The following is a 24,996-nucleotide window of genomic DNA, read 5'->3' as shown; positions in this document are numbered from 1 at the left end:
TGCACCAAAGTAAATAAAATAGATACTAGAAACTATAAACTAAGTATAAAATATTGAATGTATGACAATATCACATAGTACACGGAATCTAATATATAATTATTAATTATAAATGAATAGAAAATCAACAATAATTAGTATGTTTTTTGGCTACAAAGTTAATGGTTGATGGAAAAGTTCTCCGGCCAAAGCTGATAAGGACACAGTACGGTGCCAGCGGTGGCGCGTCCAAGGGGTGACGTGTACCAGGGGGATTACTATAAATACCATGGACTCTTCTTGGTCAGACATTCACCATCACCATGAGGGGAATCATCCTAGCACTAGTGCTCGCACTAGCGGGTGGGTCACTACTCCCGAATCTTCTATCTATATCTATCTATCTATCTATCTATCTATCTATCTATCTATCTCTCTGTCTGTCTATCTATCTATCTATCTATCTATCTATCTATCTATCTATCATTTATCTATCTCATATCTATATAACTATCTATCTATCTATCTATCTATCTATCTATCTATCTATCTATCTATCTAACATCTATTTATCTATCCATATATGAATCTATCATCTTCCTATCATTTATCTATATATCTATCCTTTCTCTATGTATTTTTCTATCTATCCAGCTATTATATATCTATTTATCACCTGTCTCATTATCTATTTCATTTACATATATCTATCTAAATGTACAGTATCTATTTAATATCTATCAATCTCTATGAACAATATATATTTATCTACAGAACTACTTAAAAATGCATCTCATATGTATCTAATGATCTCTGTTTATATGTACATATCTATCTATATATTTACAATTTATCTTTCAATCCATCTATTATCCAACAAATTATAGAAACTTATACAGAGAGCCAAGTTAATAATGAAACAATATTGTATTTTATACATACTGCATATCATTGAATAGATGTTTTAGAATGCACAATGTGTATAGATATATAAAGAAACATACATACATATATACTGTATACTGTGTGTATATACTATACACATATATACATAGCACTGATAACACTAATTCCCAGTATAGAGAGCTGTACTTTCCCACTCATATACATACATACGTCTTCCATTCACCTCATTCATTCGTGCTAAATGATATCCCATCTCTTTGCCCCCACCAGGCGCAGACAGTGACAATATAGGTAAGTAATACTAGTCCTACAAATGTACTAAGGATTGTATGTGATTTATTATAAAAATAAATTGCTATATGGTAAAATATAACATGTGATAAAATATATCATGAGATAGCAATGATAATAATACCTAAATTATTCATCTTCTCAATATTCTATTGTATAAATCGATTACTACATGTATTCAAATAATAATATTGATAAAAATAAGACAATTGATTTTAATTAATCATTTACTATTGTTAGGATTTTGTAATTTTAGATTTTTATCTAATTGAATGTATATACAGTATATATATATACATTTATAGGAGGTACACAACCTGAAGATTACTCCTAGTCCAAAGTAGACAGCCCCTTTACCCCTTTACCCCCCTGACAATTCTTCCCAGTCTATTTTAGTATATTCTTGCAATTGCCATAAAATGGGAATAAAATAGGAATTTTCTACAATATCTTTCCTCATACTTCACATTGTGCAATCCCTTTCAGAATACATTTTTGTATAAATTGTATTGTGATTGTATTAACTGGGTGTTCCGTCCTCACTGATTGGACAAGGTCAGACAGTACAGGGACACACCCCTAACAGGTAACGGCACAGTGTTTAGTTAAACGGAAAGATGGTCCCAGATGGTCACTTCATGTGGATACTAAACAGATGTGTCAGGAGAGGCGACAAGTCCTCTCCAAGCTGATCCATCTTGAGTCAAAATCCTACTCCTACCACTCTCTTACTATATGCATAATAATACATTGAGTTAAATGCATATCATACCTTATATCTTTTTCATGTCTTGTTGCAGATCCTACGTTCAGCCAGAACAAGATAACCCTTTTTGACTATGAGGCTGATCTCATGACTGGACTGCCAGACAATGGATTTGTAAGAGCTGGAATCAAAATCGAATGCAAGCTTGAGGTCCGTCCATATTCCCAGCGGATGTACGTATTGAAGGTAAGAAGACACCAACTTCCAATTTAGATATTACCACATACTAGACACCAGTCTGAGCTACAACTTGAAGACCACTGGCTAGATGGGAGAAGAAAATTTGAGTTTTTTTTTAAAAAGTTACTATTTTTGTCTCCATTTTAGATCCAATCTCTCACCATTAAAGAAGTCAATGGTGCTTGGCCCAAAGACCCCTTCACTCGCTCCTCGAAGTTGACTCAAGCTTTTGCTGAGCAACTCACCAAACCCATCAAGTTTGAGTACCACAGTGGAAGAGTTGGAAGCGTTTACGCTCCCAATGATGTTACCGAAACCGTGGTTAACGTGTACAAAGGTATCATCGCCATGTTCAATGCCAACATCAAGAACACCCAGAATGTGTACGACCTCCAGGAGGTTAGTGTTGATGTCCTACAGCATTCTATTATGTTTTCTTACTTTGAGTATTTACTTGACCTTTTTTATGCTTTAGACAACCATTGCCGGTATTTGCCACACAAGATACGCCATCCAAGAAGACAAGAAAGATCAACTGGTTGTCATCAAGTCCATCGATTTCAATAACTGCCAGGACAAAGTAACAAAGGACATTGGAGTGGCCTTCGTGGAAGACTGTATTCTCTGCAAGAGGGTACATTCCTTATAATACTTGAATTGGCTTATATAGAACACCCCTTTAATTATCTACTAACTTTTTCTATATGTTCTTCCACGTAGATGCACAGGAACATTCGTGATGCTGCAACTTACACCTACAAGATGAAATACAGGGGACAAAACACAGTTTTCACACAAGTCACCTCTGAGCAGATCATCCATTACTCTCCATTCAGAGAACGTGATGGTGGTGCCGTGATGGAAGCTAAGTAAGGATTTTTTTTCCAACGTAAAACCAACTAAATGTATTTTATGGATTTTTATTTGTAGTTAATTTTTTTTTTTACCTTTTATATTTTAGGCAAATTCTTACCTGGGCAGGATTCAAGAGCAGCCCACTGAATGCCCCTCAGCTTCAATTCCAGAACCGTGGAAATCTTCAATATACCTTTGCTGATGAAATCTATCAAATTCCATTTCTTATGATCAAGACCAAGAGTCTTGAGGCACAGGTAAAAAAAGAAGAGGGTGCCCATATCCACCTCTCATCATATAGAAACATAACCTTCACCCTTACATGTCAAGAACCGTTGACTTTAGTCTTTAATCCAATGCTACATAAAAATGTCTCCCATCAGATTGTAGAGATTCTTCAGCATCTGGTCCAGAACAACCAACAACAGATCCATAAAGATGTCACCCTGAAGTTCATGCAGCTGGTTCAGCTTTTGCGTCACGCCACCCCTGACATCATGCAGACCGTTTGGAAGCAGTTTTCCGAAAAGTCAAGATACAGGTTGGTGCTCTCCTAGCAATCTAGTGACAGAATCCGAATCCATATGCATCAATACTGAAACCTTGCATAGTGATATTTCACGATACTGGACTAAATGTGATAGTGGAGAAGACTTGAGTGCAGCTATCTACTAATAGGTTCACATCATCTTCTCAACATTGTCATCATATCATGTATTTCCAGGAACTGGATTCTCCAAGCTCTTCCAATGGCTGGAACTGCAGATAGCCTGAAGGTTGTCCACCAAATTGTTCACAACGGAGACCTGACCACTGTAGAAGCCCTCAAATTGCTTCCTCTCGCCTTGCAATTTACCAGAGGTAGCCAGAGAGCATTGCAGATAGCTAAAGTATGTATATATCATGAACCCAATATTCGTTCCCATTAAGGTTAATTATATTTATTAATTACACAATAAAATGTTTCATATAAAACTATTTTCTTGTAGGAGATAATCGGGGACTCCAAAATTGAGAAAAACCAAGCATTGTTCCAAGTTTCCATGCTCGGATATGGTTCTATAGTGAAGAAATACTGTGACCGCCTCAGTACTTGCCCTGAATCAGCTCTGGAGGTGAGTTATTTCTCTTTGTGAGGTGAAGGTTGAAGCATTTTATGTTGTTCTTTAAAAGCCCATGGCATAACTGAGGTCTACACCTCATGGAAGTGACCAAGCACACGGAACAGAACCATAACTTGAAGGACTCCTATAATTATATATGGGTCTAGACTGAAAAGTGTTACTAGACTAATGGGTTTTTTGGTACTATTCTGATTTTTGTGCTGTTTTGTTTGTAGCCCCTTCACGATTTGGCAGCTGAAGCTCTGAGCAAGCTCCATGAAGAAGAAATGACTCTGGCATTGAAAGCCTTGAGTAATGCTGGCCAACCCGAAAGCATTAAACGTATCCAGAAATTCCTGCCAGCATTTTCTTCCAGTGCCAATCAACTTCCAGTCAGAGTTAAGGTTGATGCTGTCATGGCTTTGAGGAATATTGGCAAGCAAGATCCCCGTAGAGTAAGATTCACCTTTCAGAGTAACTCTCAGATCATTCTTCTTGGGTCATTGTCTTGGAATAACACATTATGAATGTACGTTCTAGGCTCAAGAGATCCTTATGCAAGTCTACATGAACCGTGATGCCCGGACTGAAGTGCGAATGGTAGCTTGTTTGGCCTTATTTGAGACAAAACCTAGTCTTGCCATGGTTGCCAATATCGCCAATGTGGCTGTTAGAGAAAGCAAGGCTAACCTCCAGCTTACCAGCCTCGTCTACTCTCAAATCAAAGCTTTGTCAAAGAGCACTGTACCACAGCTGGAGCCCCTGTAAGTAAAGTGATCATATGATGGTGTATAGCTAAAATGCCTGGAGGAGAGATATATTCAGTAAAAAAAAGCCAAATATGTCATGTATTTTTGGATTACTGCAGCCATTTTGTAGGTCAAACTATCAAACCCTATGTTAGACCTACCAGAAATTCAATTTTGGCTTCAAGATGGCTGCCCATTAGAGAAAGCCATGCTAGTCCATACTGTTAGTACATAGGTGTTGCTTATTATTTTCCAGGGCTGCTGCCTGCAGTGTTGCTTTGAAACTGTTCAACCCAAGCATTGACAGCCTGGGCTACCACTACAGCAAGGTCATCCGCTTGGACACATTCAATTGTGAGTTCATAGGTGGTCTCTTATTATTCATTGGTTCACATATCATCACTTTATTATGCTGAAATCTAACTTCATGTTGCAGATGAATTATATACTGGAGCCGCAGCTAAATTGTTCATCATGAATAGTCCCAGCACTATGTTCCCAGTGTTCGTTTTGGCTAAACTCAGAGGCTATCTGGGTACAACAGAGACTGACATTGTAGAGGTAAGAACCATCATAGTGCCATGTCAATGGAACATAATATTTTTATTTGCTTTCTGTCGACCCCTGGTCAACTCTTGGAGATAAAGACCATCCATGTCGATATTTACTCATAGGTTGGTATCAGAGCAGAAGGTATTGAACAGATCCTGAGGAAGCAAGACATCCAATTCCGTGACTTCACAATGAGGAAGAAGATGAGCCAGATTTTGAAATTGGTAGGTTTTTGTCTCATTTACTTCATATTGTCCTGGTGTCTTTGTCCAGAATGGATGCTATAACTTTAATTTTCCTTTACAGCTAAGGGGATACAAATCTCAACCATCCCAGGCTCCACTTCTTTCTGGATACATCAAAATCTATGGCCAAGAATTTTCCTTCACTAATATCAACAAACAGACTATTGCAACTTTGACCCGGGTAAGAAGAACTTAGTACAAGAAGTTTACACATGCCTATGTTATGTAGTCCATTTGTATATTGTGACCTATAACCTGGTTGTATTATTTCAGGCATTGTATGATCCAGCAGAAGGACATGCCGCAATCAAGAATGTCATCAACGGGCTTCTGAATGGAATGGTTGGACATTATGCTCAGGCTATTGTAGGATTTGAAGCTCGCCACATCACCCCAACTACTGTCGGTTTACCAATGGAGTTCAGTTGGTACTCTACCGCTGTGGCCAATTCTCCCGTGAACAGTACGTAAACGTGAAGGTATTCTTTATCTAATAGTATAAGGTATGAGTAGTGCATTTACTAGATTCATCTTTACAGTTGACGTGAAGATGAACCCATCCTACTCTTCAGACTTCAGCATTGCTCAGTTGTTCCAATCTCAGTTGCAGATCAACGCAGATGTCAACCCCAGGTGAGATCGAACTCAAGTGATATTGAAGTTGAGGGAATGGGTTTATTTGAAATAGCCTCAAATAATAAATCTTGTCTTCTCTTTTATCCCGATAGCGTCTTCCTTCATGGTGTATCAACAATGGGAGTTAACACCCCCTATGTCCAGAGCGGAATTGAAATTCACGCCAAGGCAATCTCCAACATCCCAGGGAAATTCACGGCACGCATCGATCTGAAGGAAAAGAACATTAAATTTGAAGCACAACCTTGCCAACAGGAGAATGACTTACTTTACCTAAGGTAGATGTCATAAGCTCCACCTAGCCATCAAGAACCAGTAATGTCCCATATAAAATAATCACATTTTTGGTTCCAAGGAACAAAAAAAAGACTATAACTGATTCCATCCACTTTTCTTTCAATTTTGCTCAGTGCTCAGACCTATGCTGTCTCGAGAAACGCTGAAGAACTGGACAATGTTAAGAAGACACCAGTTGTTCCAAAAGCAGCCACCCAAAATATCCTCCAGAAACACTTTGAGTCTACAGGCAGGGCTTCAGCTGAAGGAGCCAGTATGATGGTAACAACCAATAATTTCTATAGACTCTAAAAAATAATTACATTTCCATGGATCCCAGTGATCAATACTTCCATGTTCTACTTATCAGGATGCCTCCACAGAAGTCGGATCCAAGAAATACATTGGTCTTGCAAATGTTCAACGCTCATCTAGTGCCCAGACATACAAAACATGCATCACAATCCCCCATACTTCCATCCAGGTTTGTTTTAATAAGCAGTCTCGCAGTGCCGCAGTACGCAAAAACTCAATCCTCTATCAGTTGGTGGGCAATCATGAGACCAGGATCACCATGAAACCAGGTAAGAGAACTCTCGAAGTAAAACTGTCACCTTCTTGTTATCTATGATACTTTGGTTCCGGGTTGTTTGACATCCAATGTGTGTATATGCACAGCTCACACCGATGCTGCTATTGAAAAGATCCAAGTTGAGTTTACAGCCGGACCTAAGACAGCCTCAAAGGTTATTGCCCTGGTTGAATTAGAGGAGAAAGAAGGAGAACAACTTGAGGAATCTGAGATCCAAAAGAGACTTAAGACCATACTTGGCATTGAGGAGGAATTTGCAGTATGTGTCAATTAGTTTATGTTATACTCATTACCATGAATATAAGTAGATGTTGAATAGTTAAAATTTGACTGTTTTTCCCATAGGCCAGGAACCAGAGTCTGGCCAAACAGTCCAAAAAGAACAAGAAGAACAAGAACAAGCATCAGCAGAACAAAAAGCATAAGGCATTGGCTGCCGATGGCACAGAGACTGAGTTGGCTCGTACATTCCAACCCTCCAGTTCTTCATCCTCTTCTTCATCTTCCTCCTCCTCTTCATCTTCCTCTTCATCATCAGCACCCGGTCAAAATACTAGAAACAGACACCATGGTCATCAGCACCAAAGCTCTAGCAGTCAGTCAAGCAGCAGCAGTAGCAGCAACAGACAAGGTCAAACACAAAGACACGCAGACACTCAGACACACAGAGGCCAAAACAAGAGAGTCAGCTCCAGTAGTAGCAGCAGCAGCAGTTCCAGCAGTAGCAGTTCCAGCAGCAGCAGCAGCAGTAGCAGCAGCAGCAGAAGAGGAAGACACTGGCCAAACAGCAGCAGCAGCAGTAGCAGCAGTAGCAGCAGCAGCAGCAGCAGCAGTAGCAGCAGCAGCAGCTCCAGGAGGAACAGCAAGGAAAGGCAGCAGCAACGTGAAGAAGCACGCCAACATCAACACGGAAAGAGGATCAGCAGCAGCAGCAGTAGCAGCAGCAGCAGCAGTAGCAGCAGCAGCAGCGAAGCCTCAGGAAACAGGGTAAATTATATACGTATTGAAATATTACATTACATTACATTATATTACATTACTGACCATTAATGTCCTATTTTCAATTACAGAGACATAGAGAATTTTATAACCTCCGCTTCCGGCCAGTACGTTCCCAAAGAGTGAGTTTCCAATTTTATCAAGTCCACATTAGTGGATATCCTCTGCGTTTTTTACTTGTCGATAAATCCATTATATATATGGTACCCTGACAGCATCATTGTCTTCTAGGCCCAAGGCCAACAAGAGTCCTCTTCATCTTCAAGCTCCTCTTCTTCAAGCAGTGCATCTAGGCAACCTCGCCAGGTACATGCACAGCCCTGAACCTGAACCCTCACTGTGTCTCTTAGTGAACGTTATATATAACAGATTATTTATCTATAGGGCAAATTTATGGGTGACAACAAACCACCAGCATTGGTTGTGACCATCCGTGCCATCAGAAATGACAATGTCCGTCAAGGCTACCAGTTGATCGTCTACGCAGACTACTCTATTTCCAAACCTCAACTCCAGGCCTACCTAGTAGACTTCACTAAGGAGAGCAGGTGGAGAGCTTGTCTCAATGCTAAAGTCGAGAGTTCTCACCAAGCTAAGGTATGCCGACATCTATATTTTATGAACTTTATCAACTTCTCTTTACATTTTATTGAATGTGTCAATTTGTTTCTACTAATTCAGGCCAGTCTGAAGTGGGGACAGAACTGTCAAGATTACAAGATTGCAACCAAGGCTCAAACCGGTCACTTGGGTAACCAACCAGCAGTAAAAGTGACAGTAGAATGGCCAAAAGTACCATCCAAGCTGAAGTATGCTGCCTCCTAGTAAGTTTTCTTCATCACTATCGTATCAGGATATCATAGTCATTGAAAGTAGGTTGTCCTGCTGCATATAGAAGATCAACAAATAATTTTTTTTTTCTATTAGTGCTGCACAATTTATCCCCGGAGCTGCATACTTGTTAGGAGCCTCTCAGAGATACAAGAAGAATTCTCAACGTGAAGCAAAAATTATCATGTCCCTTAGTTCTGCAAGAACCGTAGACATTGTTGCCCGACTGCCAAGGGTAAATTATGTTATTTACTTCAAAAATTTTATTAAAAAAGACCATCACAATAATAACCCTTATGTACGTCATCTCCTTGTTACAGCAAACCGTCTACTACAGAGCCCTCAGGATGCCACTTCCAATCCCAGTACGACGCGTTTCCCAGAGTCAAATTCAGGGAGCTCCAACCTGGAACATTTTTGCTGAAGCTCCTCAGATGCTCCTGAATTCCCTTCAAGGTTTGATAATACACAAAAAAATTATCAAAGTAGATTGAACCTCTTATGAACCGTGTTTTATTCATGTAAATGTAACGTTTACAGGTGAATGTAAGATCACTGAAGACCGCCTTACAACCTTTAATGGAATGGACCTTGCTTATGCCATGCCTGAAAACTGCTATCACATCCTGGCCCATGACAACACCGAAGAGATGAAATTCATGGTGATGGCCAAGAAATCCCAAAACAACAAAGGCAAAGACATTAATGTTCAAGTTGGCCACTAGTGAGTATCAAAAAGCCACATTTCCAATTTAATTTTAAAACTCAAAACTTGAGAATGGAAAGTTTTGAAATTCTAAAAAATGAAGCCTTCTGCTGCCCAGTCTATTGGAAAATGTGGATTTCACACAATGTTGGGTGTAATTATCTTATGTACACTTTGTACAAGTAATATTACTAAAGGATTCTACCAATACTTGTCTTGAATTTTTTCTCCTATAGTGACATTGTCATGTCCTATCAATCTGGAGCACCGGAGATTACCCTCAATGGGGCTCCCTTGTCAGAAAACCAACTTCCATACAGATCCATTGCCGGTAAGTCCTTATGCATTATGTATCCATCGGAGGGAAGCTTGAAGTATTTGGAACATGAACTATACGATATACAATTTTGATCTTTTAGAACCTGCTATTGACATTCTGAAGACAGAGAATGGTTTGTCTGTCACAGCACCACTATATGGCATTGAGGAACTCAACTACGATGGAATGAATGTTCAGGTGCTACTATGTTATACTGAATAATAAGGAGATGATAAGGCTTGTGGTGTATGGAGAGCCAATAAGAATAGCTCTATGTATTGACACCATCATAAAGGCTCCAAAAAATGTTCAACCTATTCTGGATAGGATGTATGGATTGATCAAATATATGCTTTGCTAGATGATACCAGCCATCTGGATGAAGGGCAAGACCGGTGGTGTCTGTGGTCGTAATGATGATGAGATAGTTCAAGAGTTCCGTAGACCCGATGGTTCCGTCGCCTTGGATGAAAACAGCTACACTCACTCTTGGGTTGTTCCTGCCGAAACCTGTGCTGAAGGTAATTTCTTAAAATTTCGAAAAATTTCTTCTCAGTTATTGTCTCAACATAGATCTAGAACATGGTCTAACACATACTTTTTCTCATTTCAAGGCTGCAACGTTAAAGAGTCACTTGTGAAACTTGAGAAGGAAGTTGATGGTGAACAAGTCAAGTGTTATTCAGTCCATCCAGTATTAAAATGTGCCAAACATTGCTCCCCACTTAAGACCATTCAAGTAGAAACCGGTTTCCATTGCCTGCCTGCTGGTGAGTGTAACCGTCACTCAACGATCCGGTCAATGACTCCACAGTCAAGCAATGAAGATGTTACTCTCATGGTTTAGTTGGCAGCCATTTTGAATTCTTTTTGTATTCTCTCTGCAGGAGCAACTGTGGACCTGGCCGAAGGACAAGTAAACATGGACAAGGCTGTAGACTTCTCAGAACGTGTTGAAGCTCACATATCTTGTTCATGTGAAAACGCTGCATGCTCATCTTAATCCATTGTCGGGTCACCACTCTCTCTCCCCCAAGGATACGTTAATTTCTTGTATAATCTGTGTACCCCACAGAGACATGATTTTCACTTTAGGGTAACCCCAAAAAGTAATCTAGATTTTGTAATGTATTTCATTCCCAATAAAAGTTTGCATTCAAAAATATTTCATTTGTGTTTGTATTTTTGATAATATATGCCCGATAGGTGGTTTATTCATACATATTATACATGGCGAATAATCAAAATCTATAAAGAAGGAATTTACAGTATGATGGGGTATAAAGTCATGCTTTTGGGGTTGTGGAAGGTGCCATTTGAAGCAAGAAGGAGACAATGATCAAATTTATACTTACAATACATACTATTCAGAAAGTAGACTTGCTCCGCACAATGGGAGTAGGACCACCAACTCAAGTTTACTCAACTAGTCAAGTTTTGGTGCTAGCTCCTCAGGCTCATATTCTCCAAAGACTCCGGAGAAACAGATTTCTCTGGTCTAAGTTGGTCGTCTGGTATAGGACTTGGCACTGCTTTCTTTCTTCTTAATGGTGCACTACTTGTGCACTGACTCCTAGGTGTAAGCATGAATAAGGTGCCTGGAAGCATGATAAAGGCATGAACCTGAGGGGGACAAAAGTTGGTTTGTAGTGTCCGGAGTATGGGACTATGTAAAATTTGTGGACACTAAAAATGTACAATCAGGTCACATCATGACAAATATATATGTAACAAATCATGTACGACTACTACAAATAGCAGCACATCTCTATAGCAGACTAGCACATTTATAATATCCTTTCATTGGTATTCACACCATATTGCTTGTATCATATCAATTAGTCTTTGTCCAAATATTTATTTTCTTTTTTTATCAGCTATTCTTCCCTTTCATCATTTACAGCCAACCATGACCATTTACGACCACTGATGTGATACAACAGAAGTGGTCGCACATGCTCAGTAGCAGTTATCAATGGCCTTTCACTAATAATTTCTGCTCATTATAGCTCGATGCTTGTTCGAGCATTAGCATACTCGCAACTGCTCGGTGCTTGGACGAGTATTCCGCCCGCTCGAGAAAATGTCATCTCGCAGCGTTTCGATTTTTGGCGGCCAGAAACAGAGCCAATCACAAGCCAGGAGACTCTGCAGTACACCCAGCATCACATGGTACACTTACATGTCGATAGCAGTGGATGGCTGGCCTGATCAGGTGACCCTGGAAAAGACTAGCCCCTGCCCGCGCTGCTCGGATCATTCTCTGTCTGGATGCCGTTAGGGAGAGAGCTACTGCTGCTGCAGGGATAGCGTTAGGGTGCTAGTAGATTACTGTTAGCATTTTTCAAAAGTTAAAGTGACACACTCAGTCACAGCAAAAAATCCTTTTGTGTGCTGTCAGTGTAGGTTAGAAACTAGCCATAGCAATCATCTTCTATGGTTGCTGTCTGATTTCTTCTGCACGTTTTGTTCTAACTAGAGGGTTAGGGGTAGAGGACGAGGGCGTGGGCATCCAATTACTGCAGGGGTCAGAGGCCGTGGTGCTGGGCGGGGTGAGACACCACCTGCTGATGAGGGAGAAGGGGAACGCCGCAGAGCTACACCCCCTAGCTTCATGTCTCAAGTTACTGGGACTCGTGGTAGAGCACTGTTGAGGCCAGAACAGTTCGAACAGGTGATGTCGTGGATTGCGGACAATGCTTCTAGCCATTTGTCCACCAATCAGTTTTCCACGCAGTCCACCCATGTTACCCAAGTGAGCACTCCTCCAGCTCCTCAACCTCTTTCCCCCCAGTCTGCCCCCTCCCAGGAAAATTTGCCATTTGAGGCGGCATACTCTGAGGAACTGTTTTCTGGACCCTTCCAGAGTCACAAACCACTTGTCCGGTTGCTGCTGAGCTATTTTCCGATGCCCAGGTTTTCCACTGGTCGCAGTCTGTGGGTGATGATGACATTATTGACGTAGTGGAAGAAGTGTGTAAAGAGGTGTCGGACGATGAGGAGACACGGTTGTCAGACAGTGGTGAAGTTGTTGTCAGGGCAGGAAGTCCGATGTGGGGAGCAGACTGAGGGATCGGAGGATGATGAAGTGACAGACCCAAGCTGGGTTGATAGGCCGGGTTAACACAGTGCTTGTGAGACGGAGGCGAGTCCTATACCAGAACAGGTTGGAAGAGGCAGTGGTGGGGCCAGACGGAGAGGCAGGGCCAGAGCTGGTTCATCAGCGCCAAATGTTTCACGTAGTCAAGCTCCCGTGGCGAGGGCTAGATTTTCGGAAGTCTGGAGGTTCTTTAAAGAAACACCGGATGACTGACGGACTGTGGTGTGCAACCTGTGCCACACCAGGATCAGCAGGGGTTCCACCACTACCAGCTCAACCACCACCAGTATGCGCAGGCATATGAATGCTAAACACCCCACTCAATGGAACCAAGGCCGTTCACCTCCGGCCGGGCACACGACTGCTCCTTCCCCTGTGTCATCTGCTGCCTCTGCTAGTCAGCCCCCTGCCCAGGACCCCAGCACAAACACCTCCCGGGCGAAAACCACACCTTTGCCTCCACAACGTCCACCAATGTCTCCATGCGCAGTGTCCAGCTCTCTATACCCCAGACGCTGGAGCTCAAGAGGAAATACAGTTGCACCCACCCACACGCCCAAGCCCTCAACGTCCACATCTCCAAATTACTCAGCCTGGAGATGCTGCCCTATAGGCTGGTAGAGACAGAGGCCTTTCGCAACCTCATGGCGGCGGCCGCCCCTTGGCATTTGGTCCCCAGCCGCCACTACTTTTCCCGATGTGCCGCCCCAGCCCTGCACCAGCACGTGTCAGACAACATCATCCGTGCCCTGACCAAAGCCATTTCTGACAAGGTCCACCTGACCGCGGACACGTGGACGAGTGCTGCCGGGCAGGCCTCTCAGGCCTACTATGCCTCTTCCTCCTCCCACCCCTCCTCCACCTCCTCCTCCGAATTATCATCCGTAGGCATGGCGCCATCAGTCGGTAGCTCTAGGCACAGCAGCAGTGCCGTCGCTAAGCCACAGTAGGCGGTGCTCTAACTGCTGAGCCTAGGTGATAAAAGGCACACCGCCCAAGAGCTATTACAGGGCATAACAGCGCAGACCGATCTGTGGCTGGCACCACTGAACCTGAAGCCAGGCATGGTTGTGTGTGACAATGGCCGTAACCTGGTGGCGGCTCTGCAACTCGGCAGACTGACACATGTGCCAAGCCTGGCCCTTGTGTTAAATCTCATTGTTCAGCGGTTCCTCAAGACATACCCCAATCTGTCTGATTTGCTCACGAAGGTGCGCCGCATCTGTGCGCATTTCAGAAAGTCCAGCACAGATGCTGCCACTCTCAGGGCAGCGCAGCGCCGCCTCCAACTGCCCGCTCACCGACTGTTGTGCGACGTGCCCACGAGGTGGAATTCAACATTAACCATGTTATCCAGAGTTTACCAGCAGTGCAGAGCGATTGTAGACTGCCAGATGTCAACTTCCACCAGAACCATCCCGCTGCTTGGCCTGTTGAAAAACTCACTTCTCAGTATGAAGTCGGAAGCTTTGCGCTCGTCACAAGAGACGGGGGAAGAAGATTCTCTTGTTGATAGCCAAAGCACCCTTCGGTCTGTTTCTCAGCGCATATCGGAGGAGGTGGAGGAGGATGAGGAGGAAGAGGAGGAGAATGTTGGCGAGACAGAAGAGGGGAGCATTGCTCAGTCCTTCACTGTTCAGCGTGTATGGGCAGAAGAAGAGGAGTTGGAGGAGTTGGAGGAGGAGGAAATGGGCAGTCAGGCCAGTGAGGGGAGTGAATTCTTGCGCGTTGGGACTCTGGCGCATATGGCAGATTTCATGCTAGGCTGCCTATCCTGTGACCCTCGCGTTCAAAGAATTTATTCCAGCACCGATTACTGGGTATTCACTCTCCTGCACCCACGGTACAAGCAAAATCTTTCCACTCTCATCCCTGGAGAGGAAAGGAGTGAGAGAATGCATGAATACCAGCAGGTCCTGGTGCACAAGCTGAAACAGTATTTCCCTTCTGACAGCGCAAGCGGCAGAGGGCATACTTCAGCGAGGGAGAGTAGGCGAGCAGGGAGCTTGTCCAGCACTGGCAGGGGTACGATTTACAAGGCCTTTGCCAGTTTTCGGGAAGGCCACCTACCCACTCCTCTGTTTTGAAAACTTTTTTGGACTGCCACATACAGGCACTCAATCTATTTAATTTTTCTGGAGGGCCACCTACCCGCTCCTCTGTTTTGAAAACTTTTTTGGACTGCCACATACAGGCACTCAATCTATTTAATTTTTCTGGAGGACCACCTACCCGCTCCTCTGTTTTGAAAACTTTTTTGGACTGCCACATAATGTCTCCATAGCAGCCTCCACACGTCGTCTTTATAGCTGCCTCCACACATTGTCTCGATTGCTACATCCACACGTTATCTCCATAGCTGCCTCCAAAAGTCGTCCACATAGCTGCCTCCATACATCATCCCCTTATCAAACGAGCTGTGTCAGGCAGAATTTTGGGTTGTTTTAACGACTTCCACATCAAACTTGTTAACTTTGTCGCCACCCTGCAGTGTTATCCACAAAATATACCGCCAAACTTTTATCATTGACCGATATTATTTCAGCGCTTTTTGCGCATCTGTTTACGTTCCCCTCCCCTGCCATAACCAGGCCAATTACTTATAAGAACAGAACTACACTTGATCTTATACAAAAGGTTCTTAAAAGTGCTGTTTGTAGCCCCCGCCTGCTTTGAAAATTATACATTTTTCAAAGTAAATGCTTCTGGCCCCCAGGCCCATTTTGGGTAGGGAGGAGCTGAGAGGCAGGGGCTTGGCCAGGCGAGCTTTCACCGGACCGCCAGCTCCATCCCAAGATTAGGCAGCCTCAGAGGCATCCATGCATGCTGCCCCTGCTGTTTCCTGTCCATTTCGCCTCCACGATCCTCCACAGAGTCCACCAATGTCTCCATGCGCAGCGTTCAACTGTCTATGCCTCAGACGCTGGAGCACAAGATGAAATACAGCACATCGTCCCCTTAGCAACGAGCTGTGTCAGCCTATATTTTCGGGTGGTTTACCGGCTGTGATTTTCTGGTGTTTTATATGGGTCACTCATTTTGATAATGGATGCAAAGCTGTATGACTGAGTGCGCGTCCCCCCCCCCCCACATGCCTCCACACGCCGCCTCCATAGCTGCCTCCACACGCCGTCTCTATAGCTGCCTCCACACGCCGCCTCCATAGCTGCCTCCACACGTCGTCTCCATAGCAGCCTCCAGACGCTGTCTCCAAAGCTGTCTCCAAAAGTCATCTCCAAACGAACTGTGTCAGGCTCATTTTTTGGGTGTTTCACCAGATACGTTATGGAACTTGGTCACTATGTCACCACCATGCTATGTTATCGACTAAATATACCGTCAACCTTTTGTTCACATAGGAAATCATTTCAGCGCTTCTTGCTCACCTCATCTGGTTCCTCTCTGCCACCATAACCAGGCAAAATACTGATACATACAGTGCTACACGTTATCCTTGCCAAAAGGAATTTTTTTAATTGGTTTGAAGCCTGAGTCCATTTGGGGTATGTCGCCATGAGACTCTCTAGCCTGCCACTGCTGCCGCTGCCTCTGCATGCCGTCCCCTATAGTGTCAGGGTCAATTATTGGGTGTTTTAGATGCTATCTCGCCTTATTCGGTCACTCTGTCTTCGCCATGCTGTTGCCCATAATTTTGGCATAATGGTGCGATTAAGCAGCCTCAGAGGCATCCATGCATGCTGCCCCTGCTGTTTCCTGTCCATTTCCGTGGTGTTTTCATCATTTTCTGAGATTTCCAGGTGTTTGGCCAAGCTTCCCTGTGCAGAGCCTTGGTCCCCTTGAAAAATGCTCGAGTCTCCCATTGACTTCAATGGGGTTCGTTATTCGAGACGAGCACTCGAGCATCGGAAAAAGTTTGACTTGAGTAAAGAGCACTCGAGCATTTTAGTGCTCGCTCATCTCTAATAGCGATCTAAAGATACCTTCCAGGGAAAGGACATTAAAGGACATCTGTTACCAGATAACTAGTGATAGAGTGTCCTAATAAGACTGCTCGTTCAGTCTAGGGGACTGTCTTTTAGAAGTTTTTATGGAACTTTATAAACAAAATGTTAACTTTGTAAAAGTGCTGGAGGCGCTTAGGCTAAAGGTGCCTGAGCGCCTCTCGGCTTCCCAAGCATTCGATTTATACACGTCCCCGCTGCAAGCTGCCTCCCGCTCCTGGCGGGGGAACTAGGAGAGAGCACACGCCCCACTCTCTCCACACCCCGGCTCTGACATAACTGGCTGGATCGTAATTCCACAGCCGGGAGCAGGAGGTGGCTTGCAGCGGGGTGCATGCATAATTAAAAGCCGGGGAAGCCAAGAGGCGCTCAAGCATTTTAGGAATTTAATATTATGTTGATAAAGTTTCATAAAAAGTCTAAAATACAGTCCCCCCATCCCGTAGACGGAACAAGAAGTCTAATTAGGACTAGTAAACTGGTGGTAGATGTCCTTTAAGTGAGTTAGGGAGTGTCATGTTTGGCACAGCAAAGATGGATGCTACCCAGGAATATCTCCCCCAGATTGCAACACTTCCAGACCAGATTTATTGCCAAACAAGAAGTTTGTATCAGTAAAAAAACTTACAAAATGGTTCTAACACTCACTCAGTCACTGTCTGTTTTTAACCCATTAACGACCAGACCCTTTTCTCTTTTTGCATTTCCACTTTTCACTCCCCACCTTCAAAAATCTATTACTGTCTAGAAAACATACAGCCTCGGGTCTTACAAGGACCCGAGGCTATCATGGAGACATATTGTCGCTCCTTGATGACAAAACAGGGAGTGACGATCATAGCCAACATGGCCGTGCCCAAGCTTTGCTTAAGAGGTGTTTGCTTCAATATGCAATATACCCACCTTGTATAGAGAAGGCTCAGCTTGTGCATATACCCGCAGCCAACTACAGTAATATGTCACACATCTGTAACACCCCCCCCCCATCTCGATAGAAAAAAAATGTAGTTATTTTTGCTAATTTAGTAAACAAGAAAAACTGAAATATCACACGGTCATAAGTATTCAGACCCTTTGCTGTGACACTCATATTTAACTCACATGATGTCCATTTCCTTCTGATCCTCCTTGAGATGGTTCTACTCATTCATTGGAGTCCACCAGTGTTTAATTAAACTGATTGGACATGATTAGAAAAGGCACATACCTGTCTATATAAGACCTCACAGCTCACAGTGCATGTCATGGCACATGAGAATCATAAGGTCTAAGGAACTGCCAAAGGAGCTCAGAGACATAATTGTGCCAAGGCACAGATCTGGCCAAGGTTACATGAATACAAGTATTCAGACCCTTTGCTGTGACACTCATATTTAACTCACATGCTGTCCATTTCCTTCTGATCCTACTTGAGATGGTTCTACTTCATTGGAGTCCAGCTGTGTTCAATTAAACTGAATGGACTTTATTAGGAAAGGCACACATCTGTCATATAAACCTCACAGCTCACAGTGCACGTCAGAGCACATGAGAATCATGAGGTCTACGGCACTGCCCAAGGAGCTCCGAGTATTTTGGCAAGGCACAGATTTGGCCAAGGTTACAAAATAGTTTCTGCAGCACTCAAGGTTCCTATGAGCACAGTGTGGGACAACCACAACTCTTTCTCGACCAGGCCGTTCAGCCAATGTAAGCAATTGAGCTTTGGTGAGAGGTAAAGAGGAAGCCCAAGATCACTGAGCTCCAGAGATGCAGTAGGGAGATGGGAAAAAGTTCCACAAAGTCAATGATCACTGTAGCCTCCAGCAGTCAGGGCTTTATGGCAGAATCTGCCGACGGAAGCCTTTCCTCAGTGCAAGATATATGAAACCCGCACACAGGGGCAAATTTACCTACCTGATCCAGTCGTGATCGCCGATTCGGATGGTCCGACGAGGATGAAGTCCGGCACGATTCATGAAAATCGTGTGCCCGATTTCCGTCGCTTCCCCGCCAAGGTCCGCCGGAGTTCACCTTCTTCCCGGTGCTTGTAAGTGCATGTCGTGCAACACAATTTGAAATGTTGAATCCCACGAGTAGTCCGAATCCGTTGGGTTGTCCTACGCCCCCCCGATTTGTGTTGCGTCCAAGCCGTCGCGTTGCGCCAAAATCCGATTGTGTGCGCCAAAATACCCTGTTAAATGCAGCGTTAAACAGGAAACCCGACGGCAATGCGCTCCGGGGACATTAATTAGTAAATGAGCCCCACAGTGTGCAAAATACATGAAGGACTCCCATACTATGAGAAATAAGATTCTTTGCTCTGATGAAACCAAGATTGAACTTTTTGGGGATAATTCTAAGCGGTAGAGAAAACCAGGCACTGCCAATTACAATCCCAGCACTGACACATGGTGGTGACAGCATCAGGCTATGGGGATAGGACCATGAGAGTAATGGAAGGAAAGATGAATGCAGCCAAGTACAGAGATATCCTGGATGAGAACCTCTTTGAGGATCTGGACCTCAGACTGGGCCAAACCTTTCAACAAGACAGCAGAGGCTTCAGAACATCTCTGACCTTTCCTGACTGGTCCAACTAGTGTCCTGACCTAAACCCAATGGAGCATCTCTGGAGATACCTGAAAATGTCTTCCACCAATGTTCAGCATCCAACCTAAAGGAACTGGAAAGGTTCTGCAAGGAGGAGGATCCCCAAATCCAGGGGTGGGAAACTTGCTAAGAAGACTCCTGGGTGCTCCAGCTCCAAAGCTGTTTCTACTCATCACCGAGCAAAGGGGACGAATACTTATGACCAGGGGCTGAATACAGACGGTCCCCTACTTAAGGACACCTGACTTACAGACGACCCCTAGTTACAGATGGACCTCGCTGCCCACTGTGACCTCTGGTGACCCTTCTGGATGCATTTCTTCTGTAATGAAGCTTTATTGATAATCCTTGGTCCCATTACAGCAAAAAATGTTTAAACTCCAATCGTCACTGGGGCAAAAAAATTTTATGTCTGGATCTACAATTATGAAATATACAGTTTCGACTTACATACAAATTCAACTTAAGAACAAAACCTATGGACCCTATAGGACATTGGACATTTTTTTCTCAGTCAAAATGGGGGCAGAGTGTACATTAAAGGGGTATTCCTATTTCGGAAAATTAATCTTATTGTTTGCATGATGAAAAATAATAAAATTTGCAATGAGTTTGTATGTTCTCTCCGTATGTGTGTGGGTTTCCTCCGGGTCCTCCGGTTTCCTCCCACACTTCAAAACATACTGGTAGGTTGATTAGATTGTGTATAGATTGTGTAAAATAAATACTACGATAAATACATCAATACAAAAATTTTCCAAAAATACTAAGAAAAGGATAATAAGAAAAAAAGTAAAGTTCAAATAAAAGTAACGTTGAAAAAAAAGATCAGGTAACCAACACGAAAATAAAATGTAATACACTTCCCAATATTTCTAATGCTCCAACAACTGCAACAAACTGTACAATAAACATTGCATCAGAACTCCATAATTCCAAAATATAGGCATAAACCTGAATTAAAATGATCATAAATATATCCACAAATGGCACCAAAATAAACTGCAAATCATGCTGCTAAAAAAGATGAATCCACAAAATAGCTATAATAATAATAATAATAATAATCTTTATTCATATAGCGCCATCAAATTCCGTAGCGCTTAAAATGAGCAATAAGAAATGTAGAATTGCTGAGATGGAAATTGGTAAAATAACAATCAAAAATTAATCTCCTGGAAGCAACAAATTTCCACTGACCAGAAATAATGAAATGACTATCAAAATAATAATAATAATAATAATATTGAAGTGTTTGTTATAACCCTTTTTCCTAAAGCGACTTCCTGTTAATTTTTTGGAGCACCACTAGGTCACGATCGAGAAAACCCCAAAAATAATACCATATTAACCCCCCTTTAATTCAGAGCTACCATTTTTTATGGTTTAATGTACAGTATGTAGCCAGAATCCGATGTGTTCTGCCCCCTGGTGGCCATGCACTTTTTTTTTTTACATTATCCATTAAATTTCTCCGCCAAGACAAACATCTCAGTGTTACATCAGGTGCAGGGTCACAATGACATCCCGACATGTCACCATCTGCAAGTGTAAACAGGTAATGTACACAGCGCCCTGCCAGGATCAATGACATGCGGAGGATAGGAATACACTGACCCAGGACATGTATAGGCAGCAGAGTTATCATTGCTGATGCAGGAAAAAAAAATATTCAAGTATGAAATGGAAGAAATTTGTTAATTCCTAAGTAATAAGTGTCTCCTACTTGAATGTATTGGAGAATCGCATAAATAGAAACTGTCTACAATTGTAAAAATTGAAGGGGTGTTCTGGAAATCACTGAGCGGTCGGTTTCTGGCCACTGAGACTCTCCTTAACCACAAGAACAAGGGTCCCCTGTGTCCGGCATGTAGTGCATGCACAGTGCTGCTCCATTCATCATAGTATCATATGTTCTCGTAATCAGTGCTAGTGGTTGAAAACCCAGCAATAGAAATAATAATAATAATTCTATATTTATATAGCACACACAGATTACGCAGCGCTGCACAGATCTTGCCAAATCAGTCCCTGTCCCCATAATGGTTCACAATCTAATCAACCTATCAGTATGTTTTGGAGTGTGGGTGGAAACTGGAGGACCCGGAGGAAACCCACACAAACACGGAGAGAACATGCAAACTCTTGTTTGTATGTTTTGGAGTGTGGGAGGAAAACGGAGGACCCGGAGGAAACCCACACAAACACAGAGAGAACATACAAACTCTTGTTTGTATGTTTTGGAGTGTGGGAGGAAAACGGAGGACCCGGAGGAAACCCACACAAACACTGAGAGAACATACAAACTCTTTGCAGATGTTGACCTCGATTGGAACTTGAACCCTGGACCCCAACGCTGCAAGACTGTAGTGCTCACCACTGATATACAAGACAGTTTTCCTCTATTCCGTAGGCAGGTAATTAAACCTGTAATTACCTACTATTGAAGCTGTCACCTGGTTATACCCCATTAAACCACTAGCCCCCTCAAGTAGGGTATGAGGTTTGACTTCTAGAATTCCTTCTTTTATGTGAAATCTCATCCATCTACCTAAAAAAAAAATGTCCTCCAAAGTCAGGCAAATATGACTCTTCTCACCTCATTTTCCCATGAGATGAGTCAAGTTGAGTGGTTGTGTCCCTTCAGAAGCCCCTTATCTTCTGTTCTATAGCATCTTGAAACAAGCTTCCTGTGTCATGTTAAAGATAACAATCCTAAGTTTTAAATCTTATCAAGATCCCATCATATGATTCGAAGAGATACAGAACTGGACATACAGGGAGTTGAAAATAGGAGGGAACTGAATCTTTATATGCAGCTCGCATTTCCAACTATTATTTAGCTGTCTGCATCTCCGGTTCTGTAGATCACACGACCATAAGCTGTGATCTAAAAGATGAGATCTGTATCTTTAATATGACCCAAAACCAAGTTTCTAGGTGCTATAGAACAGAATACAGGAGCTTCTATAGTGACGCTTCCCCTCCAAACACTAAACTTGACTCATCTCATGTGAAAATGATGTGAGAAAAGTCACATTTTTCTCATATTTTTTTTATTGATCCTGCATATGTGAAATCAAAACAACAAAGATATCAAATAAAGGCCATACAAGGCTAGATGCATCTTATTAGAGATCTCATCCTACATCCTATGATTTGGCCAATTTCTCTATTATTTGCATATAGGGCATAATTGTGTTTAAGTGGTAAAAAAAAGACAGATGAAATAAGTAAGATAATTTTTTTTTACTTTTTATGATATTAAACAAAAAAAAAGATATTTTGTTAAGACAAATTAGAATAATTCCCACACAACTTGCATCTTTTCCTTGTAATATGTAGTCTTAATAGGAATAAAGTACCAGCAGTAAATGGAAAACTACAACAGAAACATCCAAAAACTGAACAAAAATCAGGGGGAAAAGTAGAACTGTGCTGCCACCTGGTGGCCTGTGTTAGTTTGACAACTATGTATCTTTTTTTATTCCTGTAAACTGGTCTTACAAATACCTTTATCTCTATAAACACATACAAATACACTACAGGCGGTCCCCTACTTTAGGACACCCGACTTACAGACGACCCCTAGTTACAGACGGACCCCTCTGCCCCCCTGTGACCTCTGGTGACCTCTCTGGATGTTACTATAGTCTCAGGCTGCAATGATCAGCTGTAAGGTGTCTGTAATGAAGCTTTATTGATAATCCTTCGTCCCATTACAGTAAAAAATTTTAAAACTCCGATTGTCACTGGGGCAAAAAAGAATTTTGTCTGGATCTACAATGATAAAATATACAGTTCTGACTTACATACAAATTCAACTTAAAAACAAACCTATGGACCCTATCTTGTATGTAGCCCGGGGACTGCCTGTACTGATATCAGCTTTTTGAATACATTTATTTCTAAAGAATGAATACAATAGATAATTGCTGCATAATTCCACTACTATGGGTGTACGGACCAAAATATACAAAATTCGTATGAAGCCATATGACATTCAATTATCATAGAATCCCATTATGGAGATTTATACTTTTAACACATTTTTTTCCATATTTTATTACAGTATCTTTGAATAAATCTTATATAATGTATAACTATGCAGATTTTACATGGATATTTGCCAATGAGACAATGCTTGATGCATTTGTGTAGGCAGCGCTGGTGCAGACCTACTGTATATGGCATTTCAAATTTAGGGGCACGAAAAAAAAACAAACTACACTATGAAAAACATTGTAGCTCACTTTGCTATGTAATTTCCAAAACAACAAATAGGAGTTACAAAAACAGTATAGAACAGTAGCATTAGTGTAAGGACCTCCTATGCACTATCCTTATTAGCATAATACCGCATAATAAAATAGTACAATACAGTAGTGTGATTTATCCAAATCCCATTCACACACTGAAGAAACAAATCTGCAACGACAACAGCTTTCTGTTATATGCATGATTCGGGCAATGTAAAGGGTTGACCTCTGACCCCCTGTCACCGCACAATCCCGGCATAAAATCGTATCGTTAACCATCGTACCATGTGGGAGGTTTCTGATGCTTTTGGAATGGCTTTTAGTTTTGACATGGAAACAAATATGCAAAAAGTGCGAAAGATAGTCTTACAAATAACATCGGATGGAGAAAAAACTGTCAAAAAGCTTTCAGAAAAACAGTGCATAAAGCAAGACAGTTTTTTACACTATGGATGGAGTTTCCTATATACAGGCAGTCCCTGGGTTATGTACAAGATACGTTCCATAGGTTTGTTCTTAAGTTGAATTTGTATGTAAGTCGAAACTGTATATTTTATCATTGTAGATCTGGACAAAAAAATTTTTTTGCCCCAGTGACGAGTGGAGTTTCAAAATTTTTTGCTGTAATGGGACCAAGGATGATCAATAAAGCTTCATTACAGACACATTACAGCTGATCATTACAGCCTGGGACTATAGTAACATCCAGAGAGGTCACCAGAGGTCACAGTGGGAAGAGGAGCCCATCTGTAACTATGGGTTGTCTGTAAGTCGGGTGTCCTAAAGTAGGAGACCGCCTGTACTATGCTAGGTGACTGACTCCACTGTAGGTTTCTGTCGGGCAAACCCACAAGGAACCCAATGGATGCCCAATGGTGCCAGAACATGTGCCCCAGAATTCTCTTTTAAATCATATTGTAAATAATATTAAATCATATTTTAGCATAACTGCTTTGCAAAAATTGCAAAACTATGTGTAACTCCAAGACAGAGAAATAAGGATGAATGTGAAGAATCAAGTCGCTAGAATCTTTTAAAACTTTTCCTTTTTTTAATTAAATTTTAACATATTTTTAAACTTTTAGGTAGGAACTACTC

The 24,996-nt window shown here is 42.2% G+C and overlaps 1 protein-coding gene across 1 annotated transcript; it reads left to right on the top strand.

Annotated features, from left to right (window-relative positions):
* The first annotated feature begins 209 nt into the window (after positions 1-209).
* Positions 210-11,150, top strand: LOC140104105 (vitellogenin-A2-like). Its single transcript, XM_072127471.1, has 35 exons — positions 210-342; positions 1,156-1,176; positions 1,977-2,128; positions 2,270-2,521; positions 2,598-2,756; positions 2,843-2,991; positions 3,084-3,234; positions 3,361-3,518; positions 3,702-3,867; positions 3,967-4,092; positions 4,317-4,535; positions 4,621-4,844; positions 5,086-5,183; positions 5,266-5,390; positions 5,504-5,605; positions 5,688-5,807; positions 5,900-6,089; positions 6,166-6,259; positions 6,355-6,540; positions 6,673-6,820; positions 6,909-7,122; positions 7,217-7,389; positions 7,476-8,117; positions 8,201-8,251; positions 8,361-8,435; positions 8,514-8,726; positions 8,811-8,953; positions 9,057-9,195; positions 9,281-9,416; positions 9,501-9,684; positions 9,903-9,997; positions 10,086-10,183; positions 10,347-10,506; positions 10,600-10,755; positions 10,873-11,150. Exons 1-35 carry the CDS (start codon positions 303-305, stop codon positions 10,986-10,988), a joined length of 5,475 nt encoding a protein of 1,824 aa, XP_071983572.1. The 5' UTR covers positions 210-302; the 3' UTR covers positions 10,989-11,150.
* The last annotated feature ends 13,846 nt before the right edge of the window (positions 11,151-24,996 follow it).

This window comes from Engystomops pustulosus, chromosome 10 (genome assembly GCF_040894005.1).
Source record: "Engystomops pustulosus chromosome 10, aEngPut4.maternal, whole genome shotgun sequence".
Lineage (NCBI taxonomy): Eukaryota > Metazoa > Chordata > Amphibia > Anura > Leptodactylidae > Engystomops > Engystomops pustulosus.
The sequence above is the reverse complement of the archived record's forward strand: the minus strand, read 5'-3'. Positions and strand labels throughout refer to the sequence as shown.